Source organism: Nicotiana attenuata, chromosome 1 (genome assembly GCF_001879085.1).
Source record: "Nicotiana attenuata strain UT chromosome 1, NIATTr2, whole genome shotgun sequence".
In the NCBI taxonomy this organism is placed as follows: Eukaryota; Viridiplantae; Streptophyta; class Magnoliopsida; order Solanales; family Solanaceae; genus Nicotiana; species Nicotiana attenuata.
The window spans coordinates 59892800-59920168 of NC_031989.1; the positions used below are offsets into that span (position 1 = coordinate 59892800).

Consider the following 27369-nt stretch of genomic DNA (forward strand, 5'->3'; position numbering starts at 1 on the left):
AAAACCCGTTTTTTAACCTTTTTTAAACGTTTTTTAAACCCTTTTTTAAACGTTTTTTTTACCGTTTTAGTTTACGTTTTTTTACGTTTTTTCGTTTTTCGTTCTACGTACCTACCCCCTACCCCCCCCCCCCCCCCCCCCCGACCGTACCCAACCGTTTTTTATTTTAAACGTTTTCTTTTTTTAATTTCTAAATTTTCTGTAATTCTTATTTTCTGCACACTCCCCCCCCCCCCCCGGATCTTTTTTTTAAATTTTCATTTTTAGTTTTTTTCATCGTTCAGTTTACAGGTGTAGACACTGAAAATTTAACAAATCAAGATAAATTCTAAATTCAAGATGATTCTTGAAATATTAGGAGTCTATTAGGGTTACTTGGTTACTGCTCGACCCAAACCCTAATTCATCCCTATAAATAAGGCTACATATGTTCTTCAAATACGATCTCAAAAGCAGTTCCATAAACTCCCGGGATGCACAAAGAGAACAGATATACAATCTCGAAATTTCATAAAAATTCATGGAATATTCACAAAGAGATCAAAGACATCAAATATTGTCTTTCTCAAAGACACCAGAAGTTATAACAAGAAGCAAGAGAGAGCTCGTGGATCAAACGCTACAGATTTCTCTAAAAGCTATAAGCATTCAAGTGTTCTAAGGATTAAAAGATCGAGACGAAGATTCAAGAACAAGCTGTAAGCCCTTGCATTAAAAATACGTCAAGATCAAGATCAGGTCTCAAGCACTTGGATTAAAATAAAATAAAATTCAAGATCAAGCTCGAAGGCTCTTTTATTTACTGTTGAAAAGTAGAATCAGAGGATTCATAGAGATTGTAACACTCAAATATTTGGAATAAGATACTACGATTGTTGCAATATTTTTTGGTCTTGATTTTATTTTCTTGACGCAATTTATTGTCTACAAATTCAGGCACACCCAGTGGGACAATGTCTACCTCTCATCTCAACTTTTCAATCACCAAAGTTTAAGAACATCGAAATGGCTTCAAAGAAAATCAACTCCAGTTCAATTTCCACCAAGGCTGCTAATTCCAGGTTCTATGCTGATGTGGAAAACATACTCGAAGTTACCTTCGGAAGCTTTAGACCAGAAGTTATAACAAGAAGTAAGAGAGAGCTCATGGATCAAATGCTGCAGATTTCTCTAAAAGCTACAAGCATTCAAGTGTTATAAGGATTAAAAGATCAAGATGAAGATTCAAGAACAAGCTACAAGCCCTTGAATTAAAAATACGTCAAGATCAAGATCATGCCTCAAGCACTTGGATTAAAAAAAATAAAATTCAAGATCAAGCTCGAAGGCTCTTTTATTTACTGTTGAAAAGTAGAATCAGAGGATTCATAGAGACCGTAACACTTAAATATTCGAAATAAAATACTACGATTGTTGCAATATTTTTCGGTCTTGATTTTATTTTTTTGACGTAATTTATTGTCTACAAATTCTGGCACGCCCAGTGTAGACATCGGAATTTTAATGGATCAAGCTAGATCCTAAATTCAAGATACTACAAGACCTCTTGAAATTCTAGGAGTCTGTCAGTGTTGCTTGGAGACTACTCTACCAAAACCCAACATTGAAGGCTACTCTATCCTAACCATAGGTCATTCCTATAAAAAGGATTACGTATTCTCTTAAAAAGGTATCTCAAAAAATAGAGATCATCTCGAAAATTCCATAAACTCGTGGGATATTCACAAAGAGATCTTAGATGCGGCCGGATAAATATAATTTCATGGAGATCAAATACATCCCATGAAGGTTTGCATCATCCTACGTTCGAGAAACACGTTTTTCTAGCCCTCGAATCACGAAGATAATCAGGAGAGAAGAATCAAGGGAGAAACAGAATTGTACCCACAATTATTTATCAATAAAATTATGTTTCTTCATATTTGTATTGTGATTGCATTTAATTTTGTACTCCAAGAAAATTTGTTGCAAACAAATTGTCACGCCCAGTGGGATCAGTTCTGCCCTTCATCTCTTCCTCATGCAAATCGAAACTACAAGCTTCAAAAATTTCCGTTGTGATCGGGTACTTCAAGTCTCGTCTTCAAGTTTCGCCAAGCCTACACCCTGACAAGCCTCGAAGTAGGGGGCATTTGTAGACATCGAAATTTTAATGGATCAAGCTAAATCCTAAATTCAAGATACTACAAGACCTCTTGAAATTCTAGGAGTCTGTCAGTGTTGCTTAGAGGCTACTCTACCAAAACCCAGCATTGGAGGCTACTCTATCCTAACCCTAGGTCATTCATATTGAAAATTCCATAAACTCGTGGGATATTCACAAAGAGATCAAGATGCATCCGGATAAACATAATTTTATGGAGATCAAATACATCCCATGAAGGTGCATCATCCTACGTTCGAGAAACACGTTGTTCTAGCCCTCGAATCACGGAGATAATCAGAAGAGAAGAGTCAAGGGAGAAACAGAATTGTACCCACAATTATTTATCAATAAAATTATGTTTCTTCATATTTGTATTGTGATTGCATTTAATTTTCTACTCTAAGAAAATTTGTTGCAAACAACAGGTTCGAAATTTTACAAGTTCCAATGTTATGAGTTCGGAGGTTTATGTGTTTGGAAGTTTACGGGTTAGTTCACGGTTTTGAAAGTTTAACGGTTCGGAAGTTTATGAAATTTGTGGGTTCGGAAGGTTGTTGGTTCGAAAGTTTATGGCTTCATGTTTATTGTATCTAAATTATTTATGAATACTTTCGAGAAGTTATTTTTCTTAATTTGCGTACCCAACATCGGAAAATGAATAAGATTACTATTTGTTTTCCAAGAAAACATTTTCTTGGAAAATATTTTCCACGGGAAACATTTTCCGTTATACCAAACACACCCCAAGTGCCTAGTCCTTTTTAAATTACTAGATTCTGAATTAATAATTTATATATATTGATTAAACTTTTAAGGTAAATAGTATAGATTTAGAATCAAAATTACTGGTCACTAGCTCTGTCACTATATGTAACCACTCATAAAATTATTATTGGAAACTAGCAGACAGTATATAGACATAGACAATAGTAATAGACTGTTCTTCCAAATGCCGGCTTCCTGATTCCTTCTACTTGAAGCATCAATGAAGACCGAAAAAAAAGAAAAACAAAACCCACGCAGACGCAGGTGAACAAACCCCTTTGCCAACAGAAAAGAAAAGACGTGAAAAGCGAAAAAGAACTAAACGAATAGTTCAGTAGTATGCTTTAATATTATTATATTTTATCTTTTGCATTATCAGAACTATTTTGTAACACAAATATGAACCCTATTATCACATATTCGAAATTAGGAACGTCCTATTAATTATTACACATTTTATGTGGCACTATTTAATTATTATATTTTTATATACTCTTTAGATATCTTCTTAAATTTTATTAGAATTTTAATACTTTATACAGTTTACAAAATTTTATTTAAAACAAAGAAATCCTTTTTACTTAAGTCAAAATTCTTTTACTCGATTTCCTTCATTCTCTTTGAATAGGGCAAGAATAAGTAAAGGTGAGCTTTAATTTTCAAAATTTAAAATCAGAGAGAGAGGCCGTCACGTTGGAGTTAATCATCGCAGGAAGCCACGTGGAGAACTAGTAAACGTGGATCCCACCGCTGACGTGGTAAATATGAGATTTAAGGGAAGAGGGTTTAGATAGAGAGAAAGACAATATATCAGCGATTAATAGAGAAAGAAAAAAAAGAAGAGAGGAGCAGACAAGTATAGAGCGAGAAACAAGGCGCGGAGAGGCCGTCCAAAATCAAGCACGCGGAGAGCAACTGTGTGTGTGTGTGTGTGTGGAAGAGAGAGAAAACTCTTGCCATTTTTTTTCCTCCTCTTTCCTTCTTCGTCTTCCTCTTCCTTCCTCTGTTCTAGGGCACAATATATCATTATCTCTCCTCGATTATCGTACTGTTTTTTCCCATAAATATACATATTCAAAGCAGCAAACAGCTAGATCAGTATAATTACAATTTAGTCACTAAACAAATTTAAATTTTATATTAATTAGATAGATCTTGCTGCTTTGAATCCCCTAATCGATTAGTTCAATCAAACAGATCACATTTTGTCTGCGAGTGCAATTTGTGTTCGTTATCCGTAGAATTGATTGAGCTAAGGAGATCTATCTAGAAGGTTCTCGGATCTGCGGGAGATACTCAATCGGCCGTTGATGATATTCAATCAACGATGAAATGGGCAACATTGCTTAAAGACTTCAAAGAAAAAGTCGGTCTCGCTCAGTCTCCTTCTGCTACACCTTCCCCTTCCTCTCCTGCTTCCTCTCCTTTTCGTGATAGCAATGCTTCTTTTCCCATCCATGACTTCACCTACTCCCCTTCAAGGTAAAACCTTATTTCTTCACAATTTGGAGTTCTCTATTACTTTTTATATATTTTAATTTGAATTCCTGCTGCAATTTTTTTACTTATTGTATTTCTGCCTATTTCTGATATGCCGTGCAATCCGTGTGCTGAATTAACTTGTCAATGATCAGGACTATTTCCCTAGGCATTTCATTTGTACTGAGGGATAGTAACCATATATGTCTTTATAGCCAAGCCTGACTAGTTTGGATTGAGATTAGTTTTTATTAAACAATGAACCTATTTCGGTTTGAGCAAAGGGTTTCAAGTGCCAAATGAAGCTGCAGTTGGAAAGTTGGCTGGCCTGTTTGTGCGTCAAGTTTGGTTATCTAATGCACTTTAATCATGCTGCCTATTCTTATGACGATTAATGTGATTCAATGAAGGACTATTGAGAAAAATTGTAGAAAGCTGTTGATATTGACGAGTGATATAATTGTGTAATGATTATGAAAAGGCTTAATTGTGTACATGAGTGAAAAGGCTTAATTTTAATGGTCCCTACCTTTTCTTTTCTTTTGAAATCATTTAACTTTGCAGGAGTGAGAATAATATTAGAGAACTGCTTATCAAATAGTGGAAATTAGATGAAATTGGTTTATGTTTTTTTCTTAGTAAGTAAGGAAATGCCGAAACATTGTATGATTGATGATTTTACCTAGAATTAGTTATGCTATTGACGTTTGCCTTTGCTAACTGGAATAGAAAAGAATTACCTGGAAGCATTTCGTCATTGTTGCTTACCAACTAATATAAGGAAGTTCTAATGTACTAGTAGTAGGAAACCTATGTGGTAAAATAATACAACAACAACAAGAACAAAAAACCCAGTGAAATTCCATATGTGGAGTCTGAGCAGGGTAGTGTGTACGCTGTCCTTACCCTTACCTAGAGAAAGTAGAGAGGCTGTTTCTGGTAAACCCTCGTCTCAGAAAAGATACGAAGGCAGTAAAGGTAAAAAGCAGGGAACAACAATAAGCATCAATATGTGGTAAATACCTGAGTTTGATATCAAAACTAAAGTGAAAAAGACGTGTGCTGTTGAGGCCTGAAGTATGGGTATGAATATATGGGGTATTTTTGAAGAACATTTGCCAAGTTTCGAGGGTTTTGTAGTTGAATGGTTGTGCCGACATGTCTGTCCCTGAACAATATTTTGTCTATGTAGTAAATTGGACATTTGTCGAGTGTTTGCCTGTTCCTATGCATTATTGAGTGAAAAACTGGTATAATTACTGTCACAGATAGTAAATTTTGCAAATAACAAAATACGTTAGTCCTATATTAATTCTATCTCCTTAGAGGCGGAATGATCTTACCGTAACTATCTTGTCACTACACCAATGACTCCTTAGATTGTGCTATGTTTTTGTAGGTTGGCTTTAAGTGAATCTTTCATATGGAATGAGCTGCCTGTTCAAATAATGTTCAAGGAGTTTAATACCTAACCTTCTATTACCCTTTTTCTTCTGTTATTAAAAGCAGTGACAAACATGAACTGGAGTTGGATTTTAGGAGATATTGGGAAGAGTTCCGCTCCTCAAGCTCGGAAAAGGTTATTTTCATATAGATATGAAACAAAGTAATGCATACTGTATTCATCAAAGTAGTTAATGGGTCTACTCTTTTCTTTGTTGCAGGAGAAGGAAAAGGCCTTGAACCTGACCGTTGATGTTTTCTGTAGATTAGTGAAGCAACAGGCAAATGTAGCTCAACTGATTACTATGTATGGAAGCTGTAGTCATAGCTGTTTGTGCAATTTGTTTTTGACTTTCTTTTTCCACTCTGTGCATCTCAATTTGCATTGCTGTCAACACCTCTCTTTCTCCCACGCTGAAAAAAAAGAAATGAAAATTAATCTGCCCACGGTTATGAGGGTTGAGGCATGAATCACTTTAATCGATCATCATGGTTATTTATGTGTTTCTTTCCATTTCCTTATTTTTTAGTCTAACCCCGTCAAATGCACTGAGACACTGCTTATTATTTCCTTTATGCTTTATTCTAATCATTGTATGGCTATTAACCTGTAACTTGTTCCTTCTTACAGGTTAGTAGAGACGCACATATTTTCTTTTGTTGTTGGAAGAGCTTTTGTAACCGATATTGAAAAGTTGAAACTTTGTAGCAAAACAAGATCTTTGGGAGTTGAAAGAGTGTTAAACTTTTTCTCTGAAGTTACCAAGGTTGTTTACTTTTCTTTTTATATGTGAAATTTATGTTTATTTTGAGCCCAATGTTCCTAGTTTGATTTATTTATCTATGAATGTATGTTTTGATTATATTAAGCAGGATGGCATCCGGCCTGGTGCAAATCTGTTGTACGCGATAGAGGTCCTTGTCTCTGGTGTATGTCCTCTAGCCTCTTGAGTTTTTAGTTCTTGATTACTCTTTTAGTTCATGCTATTGAATTTTCAGAGTATTTAAACTTTAGGTAATTTCTTTCGTCAAGTGTCCTTGGCATATGTTAAATATAAATGCACATTTATCAAGGCAGTAAATTTGTAACTCAGTACTACAGTCTATATTTCAGTCATATATGTATGGATGCTGCTTAAGGTTCACGAGAGGATAAAGATGAAACCTAGTTCTTTGATGTAAATCCAATTTTCCTTATTGTAACAAGTATATATGTATCTACAGCCCGTTGACAAACAATCTCTTCTTGATTCTGGAATCTTGTGCTGTCTCATTCATATTCTCAACTCGCTTCTTGGTCCAAATGAGGGATATCTGAGGCAAAAAGTTAGCAACGAAGAGGAGCTGTTAGTAACTGAGGAAAATCAGGATAATGTGGAATCGAGCCGTCGGCTTGAGGTACCTTCCTTGAATGTTCTTTCTTCGTTATGACTTTGTGAATTTTTTTTCCGGTCTATGTTGTTCAATGCAATCTATATTATATTAAAAACACGAAGGCCCTTAGCGAAATGTCGTTCGCCTTTTTTACCCTTTTAAAATAGAATTCATACTAGACAAATTAGTCATTTAATTACTTTTCGAATTTTTAAGACTTTAAATTCAACTACAAATCTTAATTGTTAAATCTTTCCTTATCAAAAAAGTTTTCTTGTTTGAAATTTGGACCATATAAAACTTCAGAAGTTTTACCTTAAAAAATCCGTTCTTTGTTTGAAGTTTGAGCCATGTGAGGCTTTGGGGTCTAAAGTAAGAGTTGCAATTTCACATGAAATTGGCTACGGTTACTATGAATTTACATGTTTCCATATTGATTATCAATAATAAAAGGAATTTAGAGAAAAGAAAATGATTTGCTCTTTCCTCAAATAGAGATGAAAAAAGAAATTGATTTTTTACAACAGAACAAGCGTTTATCAATATGGAATAGAACCTTTTTTTGCCTACAAATAAATAATTCCATATTGAATAAGTTTGTAATATTAAATACTTTAAATAATATTTAAGAATTTAAAATAGATTTATATTGGACAAAATTATCATTTAATTATCTTCTTAGTACTTAACACTTTAAGATCAATTGAAATTTTCCTTACTAAAGTATTTTCTTATTTAAATTATCATATATGAAGTCCATTTAGGAATTTAAAATCAATTAAATTTTTTACTTTATGCCTTTTCTTATCTATTTATCTATCTATACCTATACTATATTAAAAGCACGAAACCCCTTAACGAAATATCATTCTCCTTTTTTACCCGTAAAAATGTATTTCTCATTAATGAGATTGCAATATAAGTTAGTTTTCTAATATTTAAGATTATAAAGTCAACTAAAATTTTTCCTATTTAATTTTTTCCTTGTTGAACTAGGTAGGAAAGAACTTTAAAATCGATTAAAACTATTATCTTATTTATATTTTCTTATTTAAAGCCCATCAATATTTGAGTTGTATTGAACTACCCCTATAAGATTCTTTATTATGCAAAACGTGAGATAGCAAAATTCTTTAGGAGTCAAACACGCAATGATTTTTAAATATAAAGATTCAAAATTGACATATGATTTTTCTCATTATTTGAAAATCGAATTCTTATTGAATAAAGTTATAATTATAGTCAAATATTTTGAAATTAGAATGAGCTAATATTAAGAATTTGAATTAATAAAACTAAGTTAGTTCCTTTAATGTTGAGAACAAATAGTTAAGTTGTTGAATTAACTAATTAGCAAAAGAATCCAATTTAATTATTTTATAAATTCATCATATAAGAAAAATTATTTGTCAAATTGACAAAGCACTTAAGGTACATAAAATTTATTTTTGTAAGAAGAGTATCAACGGTGAAAGAAATAAAAAAATATAGCAAAATCGATTTTAGTATAAATTTAAGATTCAAATTGATAAAAATGCAATTTGAGGCAGTAAGGATAAAATAGTAAAAGACATACTATATTAATAATTTTTTTTTCTTTTCTTTCTTGCATTCAGTCCAACAATGAAAACATCTCGCTATAATTGTTATATTAAGCTATTTTTTGTAAAATGATAGTTCAATATTAGTCATTCTTTAAATTTTACATTGTCACTATAAAATTTTCAGGAGGTATATCGCCAAGCTTTTCATTCCTAAATTTCTAAAAGACCAAAAAAATTTAATTTTAATTTGTGTTATTTGACAAATATTTAAAGAATTGTGATAAAAATATTTTTATGCTTTGTGTTCAGTATTAGGTCACATAAGTAATAACAATTTTCATAAGTTTCGTCAGAAGTCCTGATAAATTGCAATAAGACATCTGAAAATTTCCGGGGATAAGATTTCTTCATTTGTTAAGCTATCTAAATGGGAACAATATTTTATTATCTTTAGAACTTTTTCTTTAGATTTTATTTTGTAACTGAAGCAATTTTTTCTTTAAAATTTATGTATTCATTGATATAGGTACTCGCGCAAAGCGCGTGCCCTAAGACTAGTCCTTTTATATGGACAGAGCTGTTTTGTAAGTTACAGTTGCATGTGTTGTCAAGAGTTGTGGATTTGTTTGAGGATAATCAAAGCTTCTTGAAGCCAAATTCTCAATTATTGTCACTTTATTTAATACATTTTTTGAATGTTCAGAAGTCATATATTCTCATCCATGTAGGTTGAGGGAAGTGTGGTACATATCATGAAGGCATTGGCCGCCCACCCTTCGGCTGCACAAAGTCTGATAGAAGACAACTCCCTTCAGTTACTTTTTCAAATGGTTGCCAATGGTTCGTTAGTTGCTTTTTCTCAGTATAAAGAAGGTCTCGTGCCACTGCATACCATTCAGCTACACAGACATGCTATGCAGGTAAAGCTTATCTTTGCAGCTGCAAAAGAGATTCGCAATGCCAAAGCGTTGGGAGTAATTTATTTCATCTACATGACGAAATTTCAGTTTCTAATCTTTTTTCTGTTCTGTATTGTTTTCTCCCCAGATACTTGGTCTTCTCCTGGGTAATGACAATGGTAGCACTGCCAAGTATATTCGGAAGCATCATTTGGTATGCCTTTCTAACTTGTGCTCTAGATAGTAATGTGTTTAAATAGATTACTATAGTCTTGTAGAGTTCTTTTTGTTGCCGTTTGGTCCTTAACGAAGGTGGAAGTTTTATTTGCTTTTAGCTATGAATAAAGTTACATCAGACTTACAAACAACTTCTTGGTCCTGCTTTTCCAGAGCATAAGCTCATCTGATTGATCGATAGTGATACTATCTCTGAAGGTGGTACCATCAAACATTTTTCAAGAGCATTTACAAGGATTTTCCAGACTCTAGAATAGCTGTTTCATGATTAATGAAAATGCTGTTTAATTGATTTGTCGTTCAAAATTTGAGGCGTACTTGAAATATGGAAAGACATACCCAAATTGAACCTCAGGGCGTCTTTAGCAATCTCTTGTGAACTTAAAAACTACATGAATTGGATATCCTTTTTTATTTTCTTTTAGATTTGGTATTTGATTTGTTGAAAGGTAAATGCAAACCGTTTTATCAGTATGTTGGATAACAAATTGGTTCAGCAATTTTAGATCTTTACATTGAAAAGCATGTTCTGTTTCTCCACAAGGGTTATTCCTCTCTTATTTGTTGATAAATTCAAGTCTCTGCGCTAGAAGGCTGAGTCTTGCAGAAGGAATTTTCGTTTTAACTAGTGTTAGAACCCACACGATGCGCGGATAATTTGAAAAAATATTAATCTTATAAAATTATGATCTAATATATCATATTATTTTATAAATATTAGTTATTATTTTATTATTTAAGGTAATGTACATAAATATAATAAAATCTATACAAAATCAAAGGATACAAAGCATTATAGTAATAAATAAATTGTGTATTCCTTGGTTATTCTTTATTAAAATAGCAAGTACTTAGTACTATACATTTACTAATATGATTTTTTATTAATTTGTCAATTGGCTTAATATTTTGATTCTACTTCTATTCTAGTAGAACATACGTAAGTAGTTTCTTATTCTAAAAATATATATTTTTATACTTATGTTATACTGTTTAAAATTCTTCAATTGTCTAAAAATTTAAGTGTTATTTATTTATATTTTGTTTATTACTCCCTCCGTTCCAATTTATGTGAACCTGTTTGACCGGGCACGAAGTTAAAAAAAAAATTGAAGACTTTTGGAATTTTGTGGTCCTAAACAAGTTAAAAAGGGGCCCGGAGTATTTGTGTGGTTATAAAAGCTTCTCATTAAGAGTAGAATCGTAAGTTTAAGCTAAATTGTTACCAAATTTAGAAAGGGGTCATTCTTTTTGGAACAGACCAAAAAGGAAATAGGTCCACATAAACTGGAACGGAGGGAGCAATCAATTCAAAATATAAATATTATAAAATTATCTTTATTCACCTCTTTTCGTATATTCTTTTCTACTATAATATTTGATTAGTTTTTTTATTTTATATTTTACTGAAAATTTGAATAATATAATTTTTTTACTAAATTATAATTTTGAATTCATCAAAAGTATAAAGAGATAAGCCTTTTCTTATTTTTATAAAGAAATACTAATACTTTTAATAATTAATAAAATGTGTTTTATATATAATATATTATCTTATGTCTAATATCCTAATAGTTTCTTTATATTTTTTTATTTTTCATTAAGAAATTATGAGTTTTATTTGTTAACTAAATTTTCCTACCTGAGAAATTTAATTAGTATATGTATTTTTATGACATCATTTGATTTTTTTTAGTATTCTTCATTTATGACTATTTGTTTCTTATGATTTTAGTTATGTGTATATGTACCNTATATATATATATATATATATATATATATATATATATATATATATATATATGTGTGTGTGTGTGTGTGTGTGTGTGTGTGTGTGTGTGTGTGTGTGTGTGTGTGTGTGTGTTTGTGTGTGTGTGTATATATATATATATATGTTCCTTGTTTATCTAATTGTATTATCCATTACTTAATATTGTTAAATTGACATATGAATTATTAATAAATTACCAATTTAGTATAACTACTCCCATATATATACACACACTACTACTACTACTACTACTATTACTACTACTACTACTACTACTACTAATACTACTACTACTATATAAATTACTCTCCAATTTGAATTGATAGTTTTTTTATTTTTTGTTATTGTAAAATAAATTTAAAACTCCAATTTGAATGAGTAGAACATTTTTTGTATTTTCGTTTTTAATTAATAATTATAAGATATCTATATTTATTAATTCAAGTAGTGTAACCAATTAATTCAAAATTTAAAATTCAAAAAAAAATTAGTTAGAAATGTAGTTTATTTTGACAATGCCACTTGGCTTTTTGTTGCTAAGACATTTGTCTTAATGTAGTGCTTTTGCTTCTCCTATTCTATATAGATAGATAAATCCTTTATAGGAATCCTTTACCCTTGGGTGCTTGTCTCAATCGTCATGTATAACCATCACTCTTGCACCTGAGGGTGTAACCTAGTGATTAATGAAGTGGCTTGAGAACCATGAAGGCTCAGATTCAAATCCCAGCGGAGGTGAAAACACGGTGATTTCTTTCCATCTGTTTAAGCCTCGGTGGACAGAGTTACCCGGTACTTGTGCTGGTGGGATTTAAGAGATACCCCGTGTAGTCGAGGTGCGCACAAGCTGGCCTGGACATCACAGTCAGAGGCAGACCTGTGTTTTGAGTAAAGGGGTCACCAGACCCCGTTAACCTCGGTAAATATTATAAATTTATATGTTTAAGACGGGCATATATTTTGTTTGGAACCCTTAAGATCAAAAGTTTGATGGGCGCACTGGTTGAACAATCCGCTCATGCGCCTCCGCGACTTTCAAATCCTGGGTTCTCCTCTGATCACAGTTATAAAAAAAGTCTTTTCTCTAGTGTTCTCTTAGGGAAAAACGCTTCTTGGTGATAGCTTCTTGAGAACCTACTTTGGGCGTCCTTTTCTGGAGTTCTTTCTCGAGTGTTTGAGATTCAAGAAAGGTTGTCTCAGCATTCTACTGAAGGCTTAATATCTGACAACAAGTGATTTTATATTCAAAAGTCCTTGTACACTCTGCATTTTCTTCAGAAAGCTTTCAAATGCTCTTCTTTGAACTTGTCAAGAGATCTAAAGCCTTTGTCGCTGAATCTTTCTGTGGGGTTTGTGTCAGAGTGTAATATTCTTATTGCCATTATTCAGTTTTCTCTTTTGTTCTTTCTGAATTTAATAACTAAAAAGTCACTTTGAGCTTGTTCAGCTCTTGAAATTCTCTAAATAACTTACATGAGCAATGTGCGTCCTTTTCGTTCTTTTTGAGTCTGGAATCAGTTTCTTTTTCATGGTGACTTGCTGAATATACTTTGCCGTTTAATGGATGTTTGAATATTGTGGAGCAAATAGGTGTATACATCTTTATCTCTTTCATTGTTTACTGGGCTATTAGCACTGCAATGTTTTGTACTTAGAAATGTGATATTCTTTGCACATCCTATGCTGATGCTCATCATCTTTGGTGCCCCAGATAAAAGTTCTTCTCTTGGCTGTTAAGGATTTTACTCCAGATTGTGGAGATTCTGCCTATACGATGAGCATTGTGGACTTGCTTCTTGAGTGTGTTGAATTGTCGTATAGGCCAGGTAACTCTCTGCTTTCATCTCGTAGCCAATGCCCTTTTGTGATTATTGAGGAGTTGCAACTTCCACTTAGATGGTTGGTCAACCGTTCTGTGATTCTGCAGACTGTTGCAGACTATCTTTCTGTAAATAAACGGTTGCGTCCTTTGTCCAATTATAGTTTTTTGACGCTATTTGTTGCTGATTCTAGAAAATTTTGACTTGTAGAGGCTGGTGGCATCAGGCTTAGGGAGGATATCCACAATGCTCATGGTTATCAGTTCTTAGTTCAGTTTGCTTTAATTCTCGCAAAGGGTCAAGGTGATCAGAATTCCCATTTTAAGTTCCTTCCTGATCAAGGAACTACTTCAGGTTATCCACATTTGGCTAATCATGTGGGTAAAAACGATTTGGAGGGAAAAGGAGGGGAGACTTCATCACAAGATCTGTCCCCTACTCTCTCTAGGTTACTTGATGTACTTGTTAATCTTGCTCAAACTGGCCCTTCTGGGGCATCTGGCTTAAAAGCATCAAAAGCTTCTCATGTTAAACCTAGTGGGCATGGAAGAAGTCGTACCTCATCATCTGATAGAATTGTTGATGAGGTCTGGGATAAGGATAATGACAAAGTTAAAGACCTGGAAGCTGTTCAGATGTTGCAAGACATTTTTCTGAAGGCTGATAGCAGGGCACTGCAGGCTGAAGTACTTAACAGGATGTTTAAAATATTCTCAAGCCATCTTGACAATTACAAGCTTTGTCAGCAGTTACGGACTGTGCCCCTGTTAATCCTTAATATGGCTGGCTTCCCACCATCCTTGCGAGAGATAATTTTGAAGATACTTGAATATGCTGTGACAGTTGTAAATTGCATACCTGAGCAAGAGTTGCTTTCACTATGTTGTTTATTGCAGCAACCAATTACACCCGATTTAAAGCATACTATTTTGTCTTTCTTTGTAAAGCTCTTATCCTTTGATCAACAATACAAGAAAGTTCTAAGGGAAGTTGGTGTATTGGAGGTTCTGCTGGATGATCTGAAACAGCACAAGTTTTTTTGTGATTCAGAGCAGCATACCGATGACCCTAATCATTTAGAGAGGAAATCGAGCTCAAGTTCAAGCAGCTTTAAGAAGCATTTGGACAGTAAGAATGCTATACTTTCTTCACCCAAACTAGCAGAATCCGATTCAGGGAAGTTCCGTCTTTTTGAAGTTGAAGGCACAGTGGCAGTTGCCTGGGACTGTATGGTCTCATTGTTGAAGAAAGCAGAAGTAAATCAAGCGTCATTCCGATCAGCAAGTGGGGTGACTATTATACTCCCTCTTTTGGCATCTGACATTCATCGTCCAGGTGTCCTTAGGGTGTTGTCATGCTTAATCATTGAAGATGTTGCACAGGTTCGTGAGCTTTGGTTTTCTTCTTTCATTTTGTAGCCTTTTCTTTCTTCTGCGATTAGCTTTTCGGATTTGTTTCTTTATGAGGTAATTTTACTCCATCCCATTCAAAAAAAAAAAAAAAAAAGAACCAAAATGTTCGTCCTATCAGAAGTAGGGCTGGTTAACTTAGCACAGTCTTTAAATATAGTCCTCCTATCCACATTGTCTGTCCCTTTTTTGGTCTTCTAAGCAAAGAGTAAAATCTTAATTTTTTATTTTGTAAATTAATCACCAAAAGTGCTCTTATATTTTTTGTGCCTGCCATTTGATGAAAGACTAATATACAATCTTTAGAATTACTTTTCTTAAAAACCCCGTTCCATAAGTTAATACTCCAAAAGTTACCAAACTTTAAAATGCGCCACAAAAATTGATGGATCTTACTTATTTCGATGCATATGGTTTGTATTGTTTCTGAAAACTTTTTGGTCTTCCCCAGTTGGTGGAGGAAACTGTACCATTGCTGAAATTTCGGATCAAGTTGCTTAGCATGAAATCTTTTGGAATTTGAATTTCCTGCTGATATAACTATGTTTCTGACTGTCTATATGCTTTTGCGAGTGTGAAGAGGGTGCAGAGGGAGCTGAAATTTGCTTTGAAACATAAAGATCATTGAACTGTAATATTAACCTACAACTAGCAATGGTGTGAAGAGGGAGCTGAAATTTACTCTGAAACACAAAGATCGTTGAACTATTTTATTAACGTACAAGCAGCAATTGTATTTTTTGGAAGAACATGGTGCCTTTTAAGAGAGCTGCTATTTCTGTAATTGTTAGTTTCTGGCAATCTACCTCTTTAGCTGTTAATTGCTAGAATAGTCCTGCCCATATCTTATAAGTTCCTCCCTTGTGCTGTAGTATTGGACTATAATTCATACTGGCATGTAAATCTGTTATGTCCTTTGTTAGTCATATAAGTTGGATTGGTTCGCCTACATATTTTCTGATCCTAGATCATGTCTTGCTTGAACATTTGCTGCAAAAAAGTTGATGATGTCTGTTTGTCAGGCTCATCCGGAGGAATTAGGAGCACTGGTTGACATTTCAAAAAGTGGGATGATTACAAGTGCTTTGGGAACTCAGTACACACTTCATAATGATGCTAAATGTGACACTTTCGGAGCTTTATGGCGCATCCTAGGAGTTAATAGCTCAGCTCAGAGGGTCTTTGGTGAAGCAACTGGGTTCTCTCTTTTATTGACCACACTTCATGGTTTTCAAAGTGATGGAGAACCCACAAATCAGTCAAATTTGACAACTTATTTTAAAGTGTTCACATACTTACTGCGTCTGATGACAGCAGCTGTTTGTGATAACACTATTAACAGGACAAAGTTGCACGCAGTCATATCTTCTCAGACATTCTATGATCTTCTGTCTGAATCTGGTTTGATAAGTGTCGATTGTGAACGGCAAGTTGTACAGCTATTGTTGGAGCTTGCTCTTGAGATAGTGCTTCCTCCCTTCATGATGTCAGAAGGTGCCATATTACCTAATGCCTCTGAAGAGGAATCAACTGGATTTATTCTAGTTACCCCGTCTGGTACTTTTGTCCCTGACAAGGAACGTATCTATAATGCTGGTGCTGTTAGGGTGCTCTTGCGTGCTTTATTGCTGTTTACTCCAAAGCTACAATTAGAGGTATTAAACCTTGTTGATAAGCTTGCTCGTGCTAGCGCCTATAACCAGGAAAACCTTACATCTGTAGGTAAGAAGAGAATTTGCTTTGGTCAGTCTTTTGATTCTAATACCATACTAATAGTCGTTGCTCGTCAGGTTGCGTGGAACTTCTCCTTGAAACAATTTACCCCTTCCTATCGGGGTCATCGCCGATACTTTCTCATGCTTTGAAAATCATCGAAGTTCTTGGGGCATACAGGTAATGACACTCGACTGCTGTTGACTAAATTTAATGATGTAAACTAGTATTGTGTTGGACGGACACAGAGACAAGTTTTTCGAGTCACTGCAAAATTAGTATTAATAATAAATGAGTTTATTTTGCATGTATAATTTCTAAAATAGTCTCAACTTAACAAGGAAGAACAAATTAATGACTATCAAATCAATGGTAAATAACATATTCCATATATTTCATGTTTTTCAAGAGATACTTTAGTGAGACACCACGGTTATCAAAAGTCTAAAATATAATACATATGGCCAAGTTAACCCAGTGTTATGCAATATGAAGGAGTCATGGGTTGAAATTTCGTCTACACCATGTCAAGACAACCATCCTTTTTCTCTAACTTTCCATTTTTGCTTAAAGCAAATGTGTACGAGCAATCAGATAGTGTATCGCAACAATGAATGAAGCTGAGAAAGCTGCAAGGAACTGAGTGTAGGGAGTTAGTATCTCTTTGCCGTCTAGTAGAAATACGAGGGTGTTCCAAATGAGTGAGCTGATGTTCTGACTTTAAAAGCATTTCAAGAAGGACATGCCTAGTTTGTTCTCAGACACTTTCTTTTTTTGTCCTTGAATATGTAACATCTTTGCTACCTAAAATTTTGACCATGCTTCCTACATTGCTGGCATTTGTTGTTTGCTTTAGCGTGCAGATACATAAACTAACAATAGTCATGGTGACAGGTTATCTGCATCTGAACTTCGGGTCCTTGTTAGATACATTCTGCAGATGCGACTAGCCACTTCTGGTCGTTATCTAGTTGATATGATGGAAAGGTTGATTCTTACAGAGGATATGGCCTCAGAAGATGTTTCCCTAGCACCATTTGTCGAGATGAACATGAGCAAGGTTGGGAATGCTTCAATCCAAGTGCCCTTGGGAGAAAGATCTTGGCCACCTGCTGCTGGTTATTCTTTTATTTGTTGGTTTCAGTTCCGAAACTTATACAAATCACAGGCGAAGGAGAATGATGCTGCAAAAGCTGGATACACTAAGGGGCAAGGCATAGGTGGGCAGCATCATGGCCCACATGCCCTGAGGATATTTTCTGTTGGAGCAGTAGACAGTTCAAGCACTTTCTATGCAGAACTTCGTCTTCAGGAGGATGGCGTTCTCACGCTTGCAACTAGCAATTCTTCCTCTTTGTCATTTTCAGGGTTAGAGATGGAGGAAGGGAGGTGGCATCACCTTGCTGTTGTGCATAGCAAACCGAATGCTCTGGCTGGCCTCTTCCAATCTAGCTTTGCTTATGTGTACCTCAATGGAAAGTTAAGACACACAGGAAGATTAGGATATTCTCCTTCTCCAGCTGGCAAGTCTTTGCAGGTGATTGTTGGTACCCCAGTTGCTTGTGCACGGATTAGTGACTTATCATGGAAGCTTAGATCTTGCTATCTTTTTGAAGAAGTTCTTTCCCCTGGTTCAATCTGCTTTATGTATATTCTTGGACGAGGGTATAGGGGCCTCTTCCAGGACACAGATTTGCTGCAATTTGTTCCTAATCAGGCCTGTGGTGGTGGCAGCATGGCAATTTTAGATTCTTTGGATGCAGATTTGCCCCTGGCTTCCAACTCACAAAAGCCAGATAATGTAGGAAAGCCAGGGGGTGTTCAGTTTGACCGGAGTGGATTTGTTTGGGATTTGGACAAATTAGGGAACCTCTCCCTTCTACTTTCTGGTAAGAAGCTCATATTTGCATTTGATGGGACGAGTACTGAGTTGCTTCGGGCTTCTGGAACATTCTCTGTGCTCAATCTGGTTGATCCAATGTCAGCTGCTGCCTCTCCTATTGGAGGTGAGTAGATTAATTTAATCTTTTATTTTGGTACTTGGTGGTGGTAAATTTTGCAAATAAAAGTGAGCAATTAAATTGCTTTCATCAGTTTTCTCTCTTTAGTGTTCCCTAAATCCTGATTATCCACAGGTATACCACGCTTTGGACGACTTATTGGGGATATCTATATTTGCAAGCATTGTGTTATCGGTGAGACAATCCGTCCCATTGGTGGAATGGCTGTTATTTTAGCTCTTGTAGAAGCAGCTGAAACGAGGGACATGCTGCACATGGCTTTGACATTACTTGCATGTGCTCTTCATCAAAATCCACAGAATGTTAGAGACATGCAGAAATACAGGGGATACCATTTGCTTGCTCTCTTTTTGCACCGGCGAATGCCATTATTTGACATGCAATCACTTGAAATCTTCTTCCAGATTGCTGCATGTGAGGCATCTTTCTCTGAACCAAAGAAGTACCATAGTTCCCAGAAGACACTGTCACCTGCCACGGCTATAAATGAGGGAAGCATTGAAGACCTTACTTTGTCCAAATTCCGGGAAGAATTTTCTTCTGTTGGATCTCATGGAGACATGGATGATTTTTCTGCACCTAAAGATTCCTTGAGCCATATTTCTGAGCTTGAAAATACCGAAATGCCGACTGAAACATCTAATTGCATTGTTCTTTCAAATGCTGATATGGTTGAGCATGTCTTGCTGGACTGGACAGTTTGGGTAACAGCCTCAATTCCTATACAGATTGCTTTACTGGGCTTTCTTGAGCATCTGGTTTCAATGCATTGGTATAGGAATCATAATCTGACAATTCTGCGCAGGATTAACCTTGTTCAACATTTACTTGTAACTTTACAAAGAGGTGATGTGGAAGTACCTGTGTTAGAAAAATTAGTTGTATTGTTAGGTGTAATATTGGAAGATGGATTCTTACCTTCTGAATTGGAGCAAGTGGTTAGATTTGTTATCATGACATTTGATCCACCAGAATTAACATCACGACATCAAATTATGAGAGAGTCTATGGGAAAGCATGTTATTGTAAGGAACATGTTGCTTGAAATGCTGATTGATCTGCAAGTTACGATAAAATCAGAGGATTTGCTTGAGCAGTGGCACAAAATTGTTTCATCAAGATTAATAACTTATTTTCTTGATGAAGCTGTACATCCTACAAGCATGAGGTGGGTCATGACTCTTCTTGGCGTGTGCCTTGCGTCTTCTCCAACATTTGCACTTAAATTTCGCTCAAGTGGAGGCTATCAAGGTTTGGCAAGAGTGCTTCCAAGTTTCTATGATTCCCCGGATATATACTATATTCTCTTTTGTCTTCTTTTTGGCAAGCCTGTATATCCTAGACTGCCTGAAGTTCGGATGCTAGATTTTCATGCCCTGATGCCAAGTGATGGCATGTATGGAGATTTGAAATATACTGAGCTGTTGGAGTCTGTGATTGCTATGGCGAAGTCAACTTTTGATAGGTTGTCTATGCATTCAATGCTTGCCCATCAAACTGGTAATCTTTCCCAGATCAGTGCTGGAGTTGTAGCAGAGCTGGCAGAAGACAATACAGACATAGCTGGAGAGCTGCAGGGCGAAGCTCTTATGCACAAAACTTATGCTGCACGGCTTATGGGGGGCGAGGCTTCGGCACCTGCTGCTGCTACTGCTGTCCTTAGGTTCATGGTTGATCTTGCAAAAATGTGTCTTCCTTTCTCAGCTGTTTGCCGAAAAGCAGAATTTCTTGAAAGTTGCATTGACCTTTATTTTTCTTGTGTCAGGTCCATTCCAAATTTCCTTCCCTGAATGCTTAAAGTTATTTTTATTTGGCTATATTGAAGTGATTCTTTGCTTGCTTATCTTTTTTAATCTTTTCTGACATGTAGGGCTGCACAAGCTGTGAAAATGGCTAAAAAGCTATCTGTGACTGTGGAAGAGAAGAACGTAAATGATGGTGATGAAACTTGTAGCTCCCAAAATACTTTCTCTAGTTTGCCTCATGAACAAGATCAGTCAGTCAAGACCTCTATAAGTATGGGAAGCTTTCCTCAGGCACATACTAGTACAAGTTCTGAAGATATGCCAGTGATGCCGAACAATGTAGGTACAGCAGATATTGATGTTACTTCATCCCAGCCAGATTTTAACAAAGCAGTTCAGGAAGAAGCACAAGCTGTTGCAACAATAGACAATGATGTCGTTGACCATGTTTCTGCTGTAACATCCAGCAGCAACGACTTCCGTGATATGAAAAGCACAGTGGATCCTGTTCAGCAAACTGATTCGCAGAGTTCAGCTTCCTTTAATATGTTTGAATCTCCTATATTGTCGGAGAGATCCTACTCCAGAACTCCGCATACCTCTTCCACGTCCCCAGTAGTAGCATTGACATCTTGGTTGGGAGGTTCTGTTCACAGTGAATCAAAAGTCCACCTAGCATCAACACCCTTGATGGAGTCTGCTTCATCTATCAGTGAATTAGATTCCCCTCCTGAGATAAAATCCACTTCTCAAGGACAATCTGCTGCAAACACAGTGTTTACGATTGGTTCAAATTTGCTTCTTGAAGTGGATGACTGTGGGTATGGTGGAGGTCCATGCTCCGCTGGAGCTACAGCTGTTCTTGATTTTATGGCGGAAGTTCTGTCTGGTTTGGTAACTGAACAAATGAAGGCGGTACCTGTCATCGAGGGTATTTTGGAGAGTGCTCCTTTGTATGTTGATGCTGAATCTGTTTTGGTATTTCAGGGACTGTGCCTCAGTAGACTAATGAATTTCCTTGAAAGGCGTCTTTTGCGGGATGATGAGGAAGATGAGAAAAAGTTGGATAAGGGCCGTTGGTCCCTTAACTTGGATGCATTATGCTGGCTGATAGTGGATAGAGTTTATATGGGTGCTTTTCCTCGGCCTGCTGGTGTACTGAAGACTCTGGAGTTTCTGTTATCTATGCTACAATTGGCAAATAAGGATGGACGTGTTGAAGAAGCTGCTCCAACTGGGAAAGGGATCCTATCCATTGGTAGAGGAAGTAAGCAACTCGATGCTTATGTACATGCGATTCTGAAGAACACCAACAGAATGATTTTATTCTCTTTCCTCCCATTGTTCTTGATAACCATCGGAGAAGATGAACTACTTTCTTCTTTAGGTTTACAAGTGGAGCCAAAGAAAAGAGTGTCCTTGAACCCATCCTCGGAGGATAGTGGAATTGATGTTTGCACAGTGTTACAGTTGCTAGTTGCTAATAGAAGGATAATATTTTGTCCCAGCAACATTGACACTGATCTAAATTGCTGTCTTTGCATAAATCTAATTTCTCTTCTTCGGGATCATAGGCGTCATGCTCAGAACATGGCTATTGATATTCTCAAGTATCTCCTAGTACACCGAAGGGCTGCACTTGAAGACTTTCTTGTCTCTAAACCAAATCAAGGACCCTCTTTGGATGTTCTTCATGGTGGTTTTGACAAGCTCTTAACTGGAAACTTACCTGCATTTTTTGAGTGGCTTCATAGTTCTGAACATGAGGTTAATAAAGTGTTGGAACAGTGTGCTGCCATTATGTGGGTTCAGTATATTACTGGGTCAGCTAAGTTTCCTGGGGTGAGGATTAAAGGCATGGATGGTCGACGTAAGAGAGAAATGGGGAGGAAACTAAAGGAGATCTCAAAGTTAGATGCAAGACATTGGGAGCAAATAAATGAACGAAGGATAGCTCTTGAGTTGGTTCGTGATGCAGTGGCTACTGAACTAAGAGTTATTCGCCAGGATAAGTATGGGTGGGTACTTCATGCAGAGAGCGAGTGGCAGACTCATCTCCAACAACTTGTCCATGAGCGAGGAATTTTCCCATTGTCTAAGTCCTCTCAGAGTGAAGAACCTGAGTGGCAGCTTTGCCCCATTGAAGGTCCATATAGGATGCGGAAGAAGCTCGAGCGGTGCAAATTAACCATTGACACTATACAAAATGTTCTGACAGGGCACTTTGAGTTAGGAAGACTAGAACTTTCAAAGGAGAGGACTGAGAATGAAACTAATGTCTCTGATGCTGAGTCTGATATTTTTTTCAATCTCATGAATGATAATCCACAACAGGACTCTTTCAGTAGTGAACTTTATGATGGATCAACTTTCAAAGAGTCGGATGATGTTAGAGATGTAGCTTCTAGTAGAACTGGATGGAATGATGACCATGATAGTAGCATTAATGAAACAAGTCTCAGCTCTGCTCTTGAACTTGGCCCCAAGTCCAGTAGTGCTTCCATTCAAAAATCTGAGAGTGTTCAACGGAAGTCTGATCTTGGATCTCCCAGGCAATCTTCTTCTCTAAAAGCTGATGAAACAAGAACGGTGGAGGACAAACCGGAGAAGGAACTAAGTGATAATGGTGAATACTTGATTAGACCATATTTGGAACCTTCTGAGAGAATAAAGTACAAATATAACTGTGAGAGAGTGGTTGGTCTTGATAAACATGATGGCATATTTCTGATTGGAGAACTATCATTATACATCATTGAGAATTTTTACATTGATGACTCTGGGTGCATATGTGAAAAAGAAAGTGAAGATGATCTATCTGTCATTGATCAGGCTTTGGGTGTAAAAAAGGACCTCTCTTGTAGCATGGACTCCCACTCAAAGTCAAGTTCCTCCTGGGCTGCAACTACAAAGGCCTATGTTGGGGGGAGGGCATGGGCATATAATGGTGGTGCGTGGGGAAAGGAAAAGGTTTTCACTAGTGGTAATGTGCCCCATCTTTGGCATATGTGGAAGCTTGACAGTGTTCATGAGATTTTGAAGCGTGATTATCAACTTCGCCCTGTTGCCATTGAGATTTTTAGCATGGATGGCTGCAATGATCTTCTGGTTTTCCACAAGAAGGAGAGAGAAGAGGTTTTCAAGAATTTGGTGGCCATGAATCTTCCCAGAAACTCCATGTATGTTCTAACTCTAATTTGATCATGTTTTTTGCTTCTCTCATCTAACATTTGAATTGCTGGTTCCACCTTACTTGGATATCTTGTCAATAAGTTCACCAAAGATTAATTATGCATAGCTGCAAATCAACATGGTTCCTTTCTGGAATGCGATGATGGTATTCGTTGTAATGTTGTGGCTGGTTTGCTATAGATTTGGTGCACCGGTTTGTCGGTTGCCTTGTGATTAAAGAAGGCCAGGTTAAATCAATTGACTTTGTGCTCAATAGAGTAGTCTTTTTGCTTTAATCATTCTTCATACATGCTTGTCTTTTGTTGTCTTTTAATTGTGACAAGCATTAGAGCTTCAAGGAAGTCATTGCCTATTTTACAGGTTGGACACGACAATATCAGGGTCGGTAAAACCAGATAGCAATGAAGGAAGCCGCCTTTTCAAGGTTATGGCAAACTCATTTTCTAAGAGATGGCAAAATGGTGAAATTAGCAATTTCCAGTACCTCATGCACCTCAACACGCTCGCAGGACGTGGATACAGTGATCTCACCCAGTATCCTGTGTTCCCCTGGATTTTAGCAGATTATGAGAGTGAGAATCTGAACTTCTCAGATCCTCGAACTTTCCGAAGGCTTGATAAACCAATGGGCTGTCAAACAACGGAGGGTGAAGAGGAGTTCAGAAAGAGGTTGGTGCTTTTACCATTCAGTTATTAATTTTATATTAATTTGCATTTCGTTGGAATCACATACCTTTCTTGACCGTTTTTGGTTTCCCCATTGTTATATTTAATATTTTCCGTTGTTTCAGATATGAGAGCTGGGATGATCCCGAGGTTCCCAAATTCCATTATGGTTCTCACTATTCTAGCGCTGGAATTGTCCTCTTCTACCTCATACGTCTTCCACCTTTTAGTGCTGAGAATCAGAAGCTGCAGGGTGGTCAATTTGATCATGCTGATCGTCTTTTCAATAGTATAAAGGACACATGGTTAAGTGCTGCAGGGAAAGGCAATACTTCAGATGTTAAAGAATTAATTCCAGAGTTCTTTTACATGCCCGAGTTTCTGGAGAATATGTTCAATCTTGACCTGGGTGAGAAACAGTCAGGAGAGAAGGTTTGTCTTGCTTCTCCATATTCTATTTTGATATTCCTCCTTTTATGAGAACTAGCTTGTCTAAATAGAAGAACAACTGCCATGTTAATCCTGATAGTTTTCTAATAGCATACAGTTCTTCATCAGGTTGGCGATGTTGTATTGCCTCCATGGGCTAAAGGCAGTGTTAGGGAGTTTATTAAAAAGCATAGAGAAGCACTGGAGTCTGATTATGTTTCAGAGAATCTGCATCACTGGATAGACCTAATCTTTGGTCACAAACAGAGGGGGAAAGTAAGTGTCTAGATATTCTTTTCTTCTTTTCTTCTGTCCTTGCATCTCGCTTTCATCCATATGTTAAAATGAGTTCTTTCTACGCTTTTGTTAGATTTTAGTTTTTATTGGCTTTGTGTTCTTTGCAATCACCAAACGACATTTCACTTTTCTTAAATAAAAAAAAACAAATGACGTTGCTTGCAATACTGATCAATTCTTTCACTGTCAATTTATTCGTTTTTCTGTTTCAAGTGATTGCTTTTCCTGGATAAGTTACCACATCCTTTTTACCATTTCTCACATGATTTGTAAGATTTTGAAAGTCCAATATTACTTTACCCCTTTTGCAAACTAAACTGTAAATATTTTGTTGACAGGCAGCTGAAGAAGCAGTTAATGTGTTCTATCACTACACGTATGAAGGCAGTGTTGACATTGACTCTGTTAGTGATCCAGCAATGAAAGCCTCGATTCTTGCTCAAATTAATCACTTTGGGCAAACACCAAAACAATTATTCCTCAAGCCCCATGTGAAGAGGCGAACTAATCGGAAGCTTCCTCCTCACCCATTGAAGCACTCTCAGCATCTTGTCCCACACGAGATTCGTAAAACCTCATCTTCTATATCTCAGATTGTCACTTCCGGTGACAAAATTCTTGTGGCAGGGGCAAACACCTTGCTGAAGCCTAGAACATTCACTAAATATGTTGCCTGGGGTTATCCTGACCGCAGTTTGAGATTTATGAGCTATGATCAAGATAGGCTTCTCTCCACTCATGAGAATCTTCATGGAGGGAACCAGATACAGTGTGTCAGTGCTAGTCACGACGGTCATATTCTAGTTACAGGGGCTGATGAGGGATTGGTTTGTGTTTGGAGGATCGGTAAGGAGGCGCCCCGTTCTGTAAGGCGCTTGCAGTTGGAGAAGGCTCTCTGTGCTCATACAGGCAAAATCACATGCCTACAAGTTAGCCAGCCATACATGATGATTGTGAGTGGATCGGACGACTGCACTGTTATCTTGTGGGATTTGAGCTCCATGGTTTTTGTTAGGCAGCTTCCTGAGTTACCCGCTCCTGTTTCAGCAATTTATGTAAATGACCTGACTGGGGAAATTATTACTGCTGCCGGTGTAATGCTTGCTGTTTGGAGCATCAATGGGGAGTGCCTTGCTGTCATCAACACATCGCAGCTTCCATCAGACTTTATCCTTTCACTTGCTGGTTGCACATTCTCTGATTGGCTGGAAACTAAGTGGTATATCTCAGGCCACCAGAGTGGAGCCATTAAAATTTGGAAAATGGTACATTGCTCTTGTGAGGAGAGTGCCCAAAGTAAATCAAGTGGCAATCCTACTGGAGGGTTAGGGCTCGGGGATAGAGTACCAGAGTATAGGTTGATCCTTCACAAGGTACTTAAGTTTCACAAGCATCCTGTAACTTCCCTCCACCTTACTAGTGATCTGAAACAGTTGTTGAGCGGAGATTCTGGGGGACATTTGCTTTCATGGACACTCTCTGAAGAGAGCTTGAAAACTGCAATTAGTCAGGGGTGATTGTGGGATTAGCAGGGTGTGTTTTGTATTCAAAAAATATACATGGCTTCTTAGGGGCAATTAAAGAATGGCCTGTTAAGTTTCACTCTGCTCGGAGAGAAGCATGGATTCGTTATTCCACGTTGCACAGTAACCACTGATAAGATTGCTGGCTTGGGACCGATCCAAGGAAACAGGAGATCTGTATATTGGCACTTCCAGGAAGACATGAAGCATATGATCTTTCGTGTGCAAGTGCCTAGTGGCTCCAGATGTAGGACTCGGGAACGAGTTGGTCGCATATGTTGTTGTTGGTCAATGTAGAGGGCTGTGTGGGATGGGAGACTGGCAGGTCTCCTCAAGCTGTTGTACATAGGACGTTAATTGACAGTGTATAATGAGGTTGTAAATGGCCAAGTTTTTGCCAGGAACAGCATGTTGGCTGAAATTTGATCCAGCTAACTTTAGGGGCATATGAGTGACAGATGTAGCAGTTCGTTTTGGCTTCACTTCATTTAAATGATTTTGCAAGGGGAAGTTGCAGGCCTGTTTTTGCTTTGTAAAAAATTTTCTCCCAAGTTATTTATAAAAATTGAATGGGGGTCATATGCTCCTTGGTTTTCCTGTAAGAAAGGTAGTTGCTGCTTTCTCTCTTCTTCTTTTTTGTTTCTTAAAAAATTTCTTGTATTATTCTTATTTGTTGGTCGCTAGCATTTAGTCAAAAACTGCGTGTCTCAAAAGCTTCGGTGTTATCGTAGGGTAAATACCACAGCGTTATTTCCGCATCAAATTTTGTACAATACTTAAGTTCTGGTGAGAGTCCACATTAGAACGACAAATTCAAATGGAGAATGATAGAGTTTCTGATTGAGCACCCTATGTCTTTTCGAGTTTTTCATGTTTCTTGCATGCTGATTTGTTTC

The 27369-nt window shown here is 36.7% G+C and overlaps 1 protein-coding gene across 2 annotated transcripts; it reads left to right on the forward strand.

Moving 5' to 3' along the window:
• On the forward strand, window positions 3734–27317 carry LOC109227403 (protein SPIRRIG). Of its 2 annotated transcripts, none has more exons than XM_019392550.1 (19): window positions 3734–4393; window positions 5897–5969; window positions 6055–6140; window positions 6465–6600; window positions 6707–6763; window positions 7058–7231; window positions 9480–9671; window positions 9799–9864; window positions 13370–13484; window positions 13689–14860; window positions 15910–16609; window positions 16678–16780; window positions 17495–18606; window positions 18736–20386; window positions 20492–23545; window positions 23919–24227; window positions 24350–24656; window positions 24783–24929; window positions 25289–27317. In XM_019392550.1, exons 1-19 carry the CDS (start codon window positions 4239–4241, stop codon window positions 26465–26467), a joined length of 10788 nt encoding a protein of 3595 aa, XP_019248095.1. In that variant the 5' UTR covers window positions 3734–4238; the 3' UTR covers window positions 26468–27317. The 2 variants fall into 2 exon arrangements, with proteins under 2 accessions (XP_019248095.1, XP_019248102.1); XM_019392557.1 differs by having other exon boundaries at window positions 5900–5969.

What these genes read in the sequence shown, in the direction of transcription:
- LOC109227403 (XM_019392550.1), top strand. Translation starts at nt 4,239, where the DNA reads ATGAAATGGGCAACATTGCTTAAAGACTTCAAAGAAAAAGTCGGTCTC. An exon ending in ATATTCGGAAGCATCATTTG is followed by an intron (nt 9,865 to 13,369) that starts GTATGCCTTTCT and finishes TTGGTGCCCCAG; the next exon opens with ATAAAAGTTCTTCTCTTGGC. An exon ending in AGAAACAGTCAGGAGAGAAG is followed by an intron (nt 24,657 to 24,782) that starts GTTTGTCTTGCT and finishes GTTCTTCATCAG; the next exon opens with GTTGGCGATGTTGTATTGCC.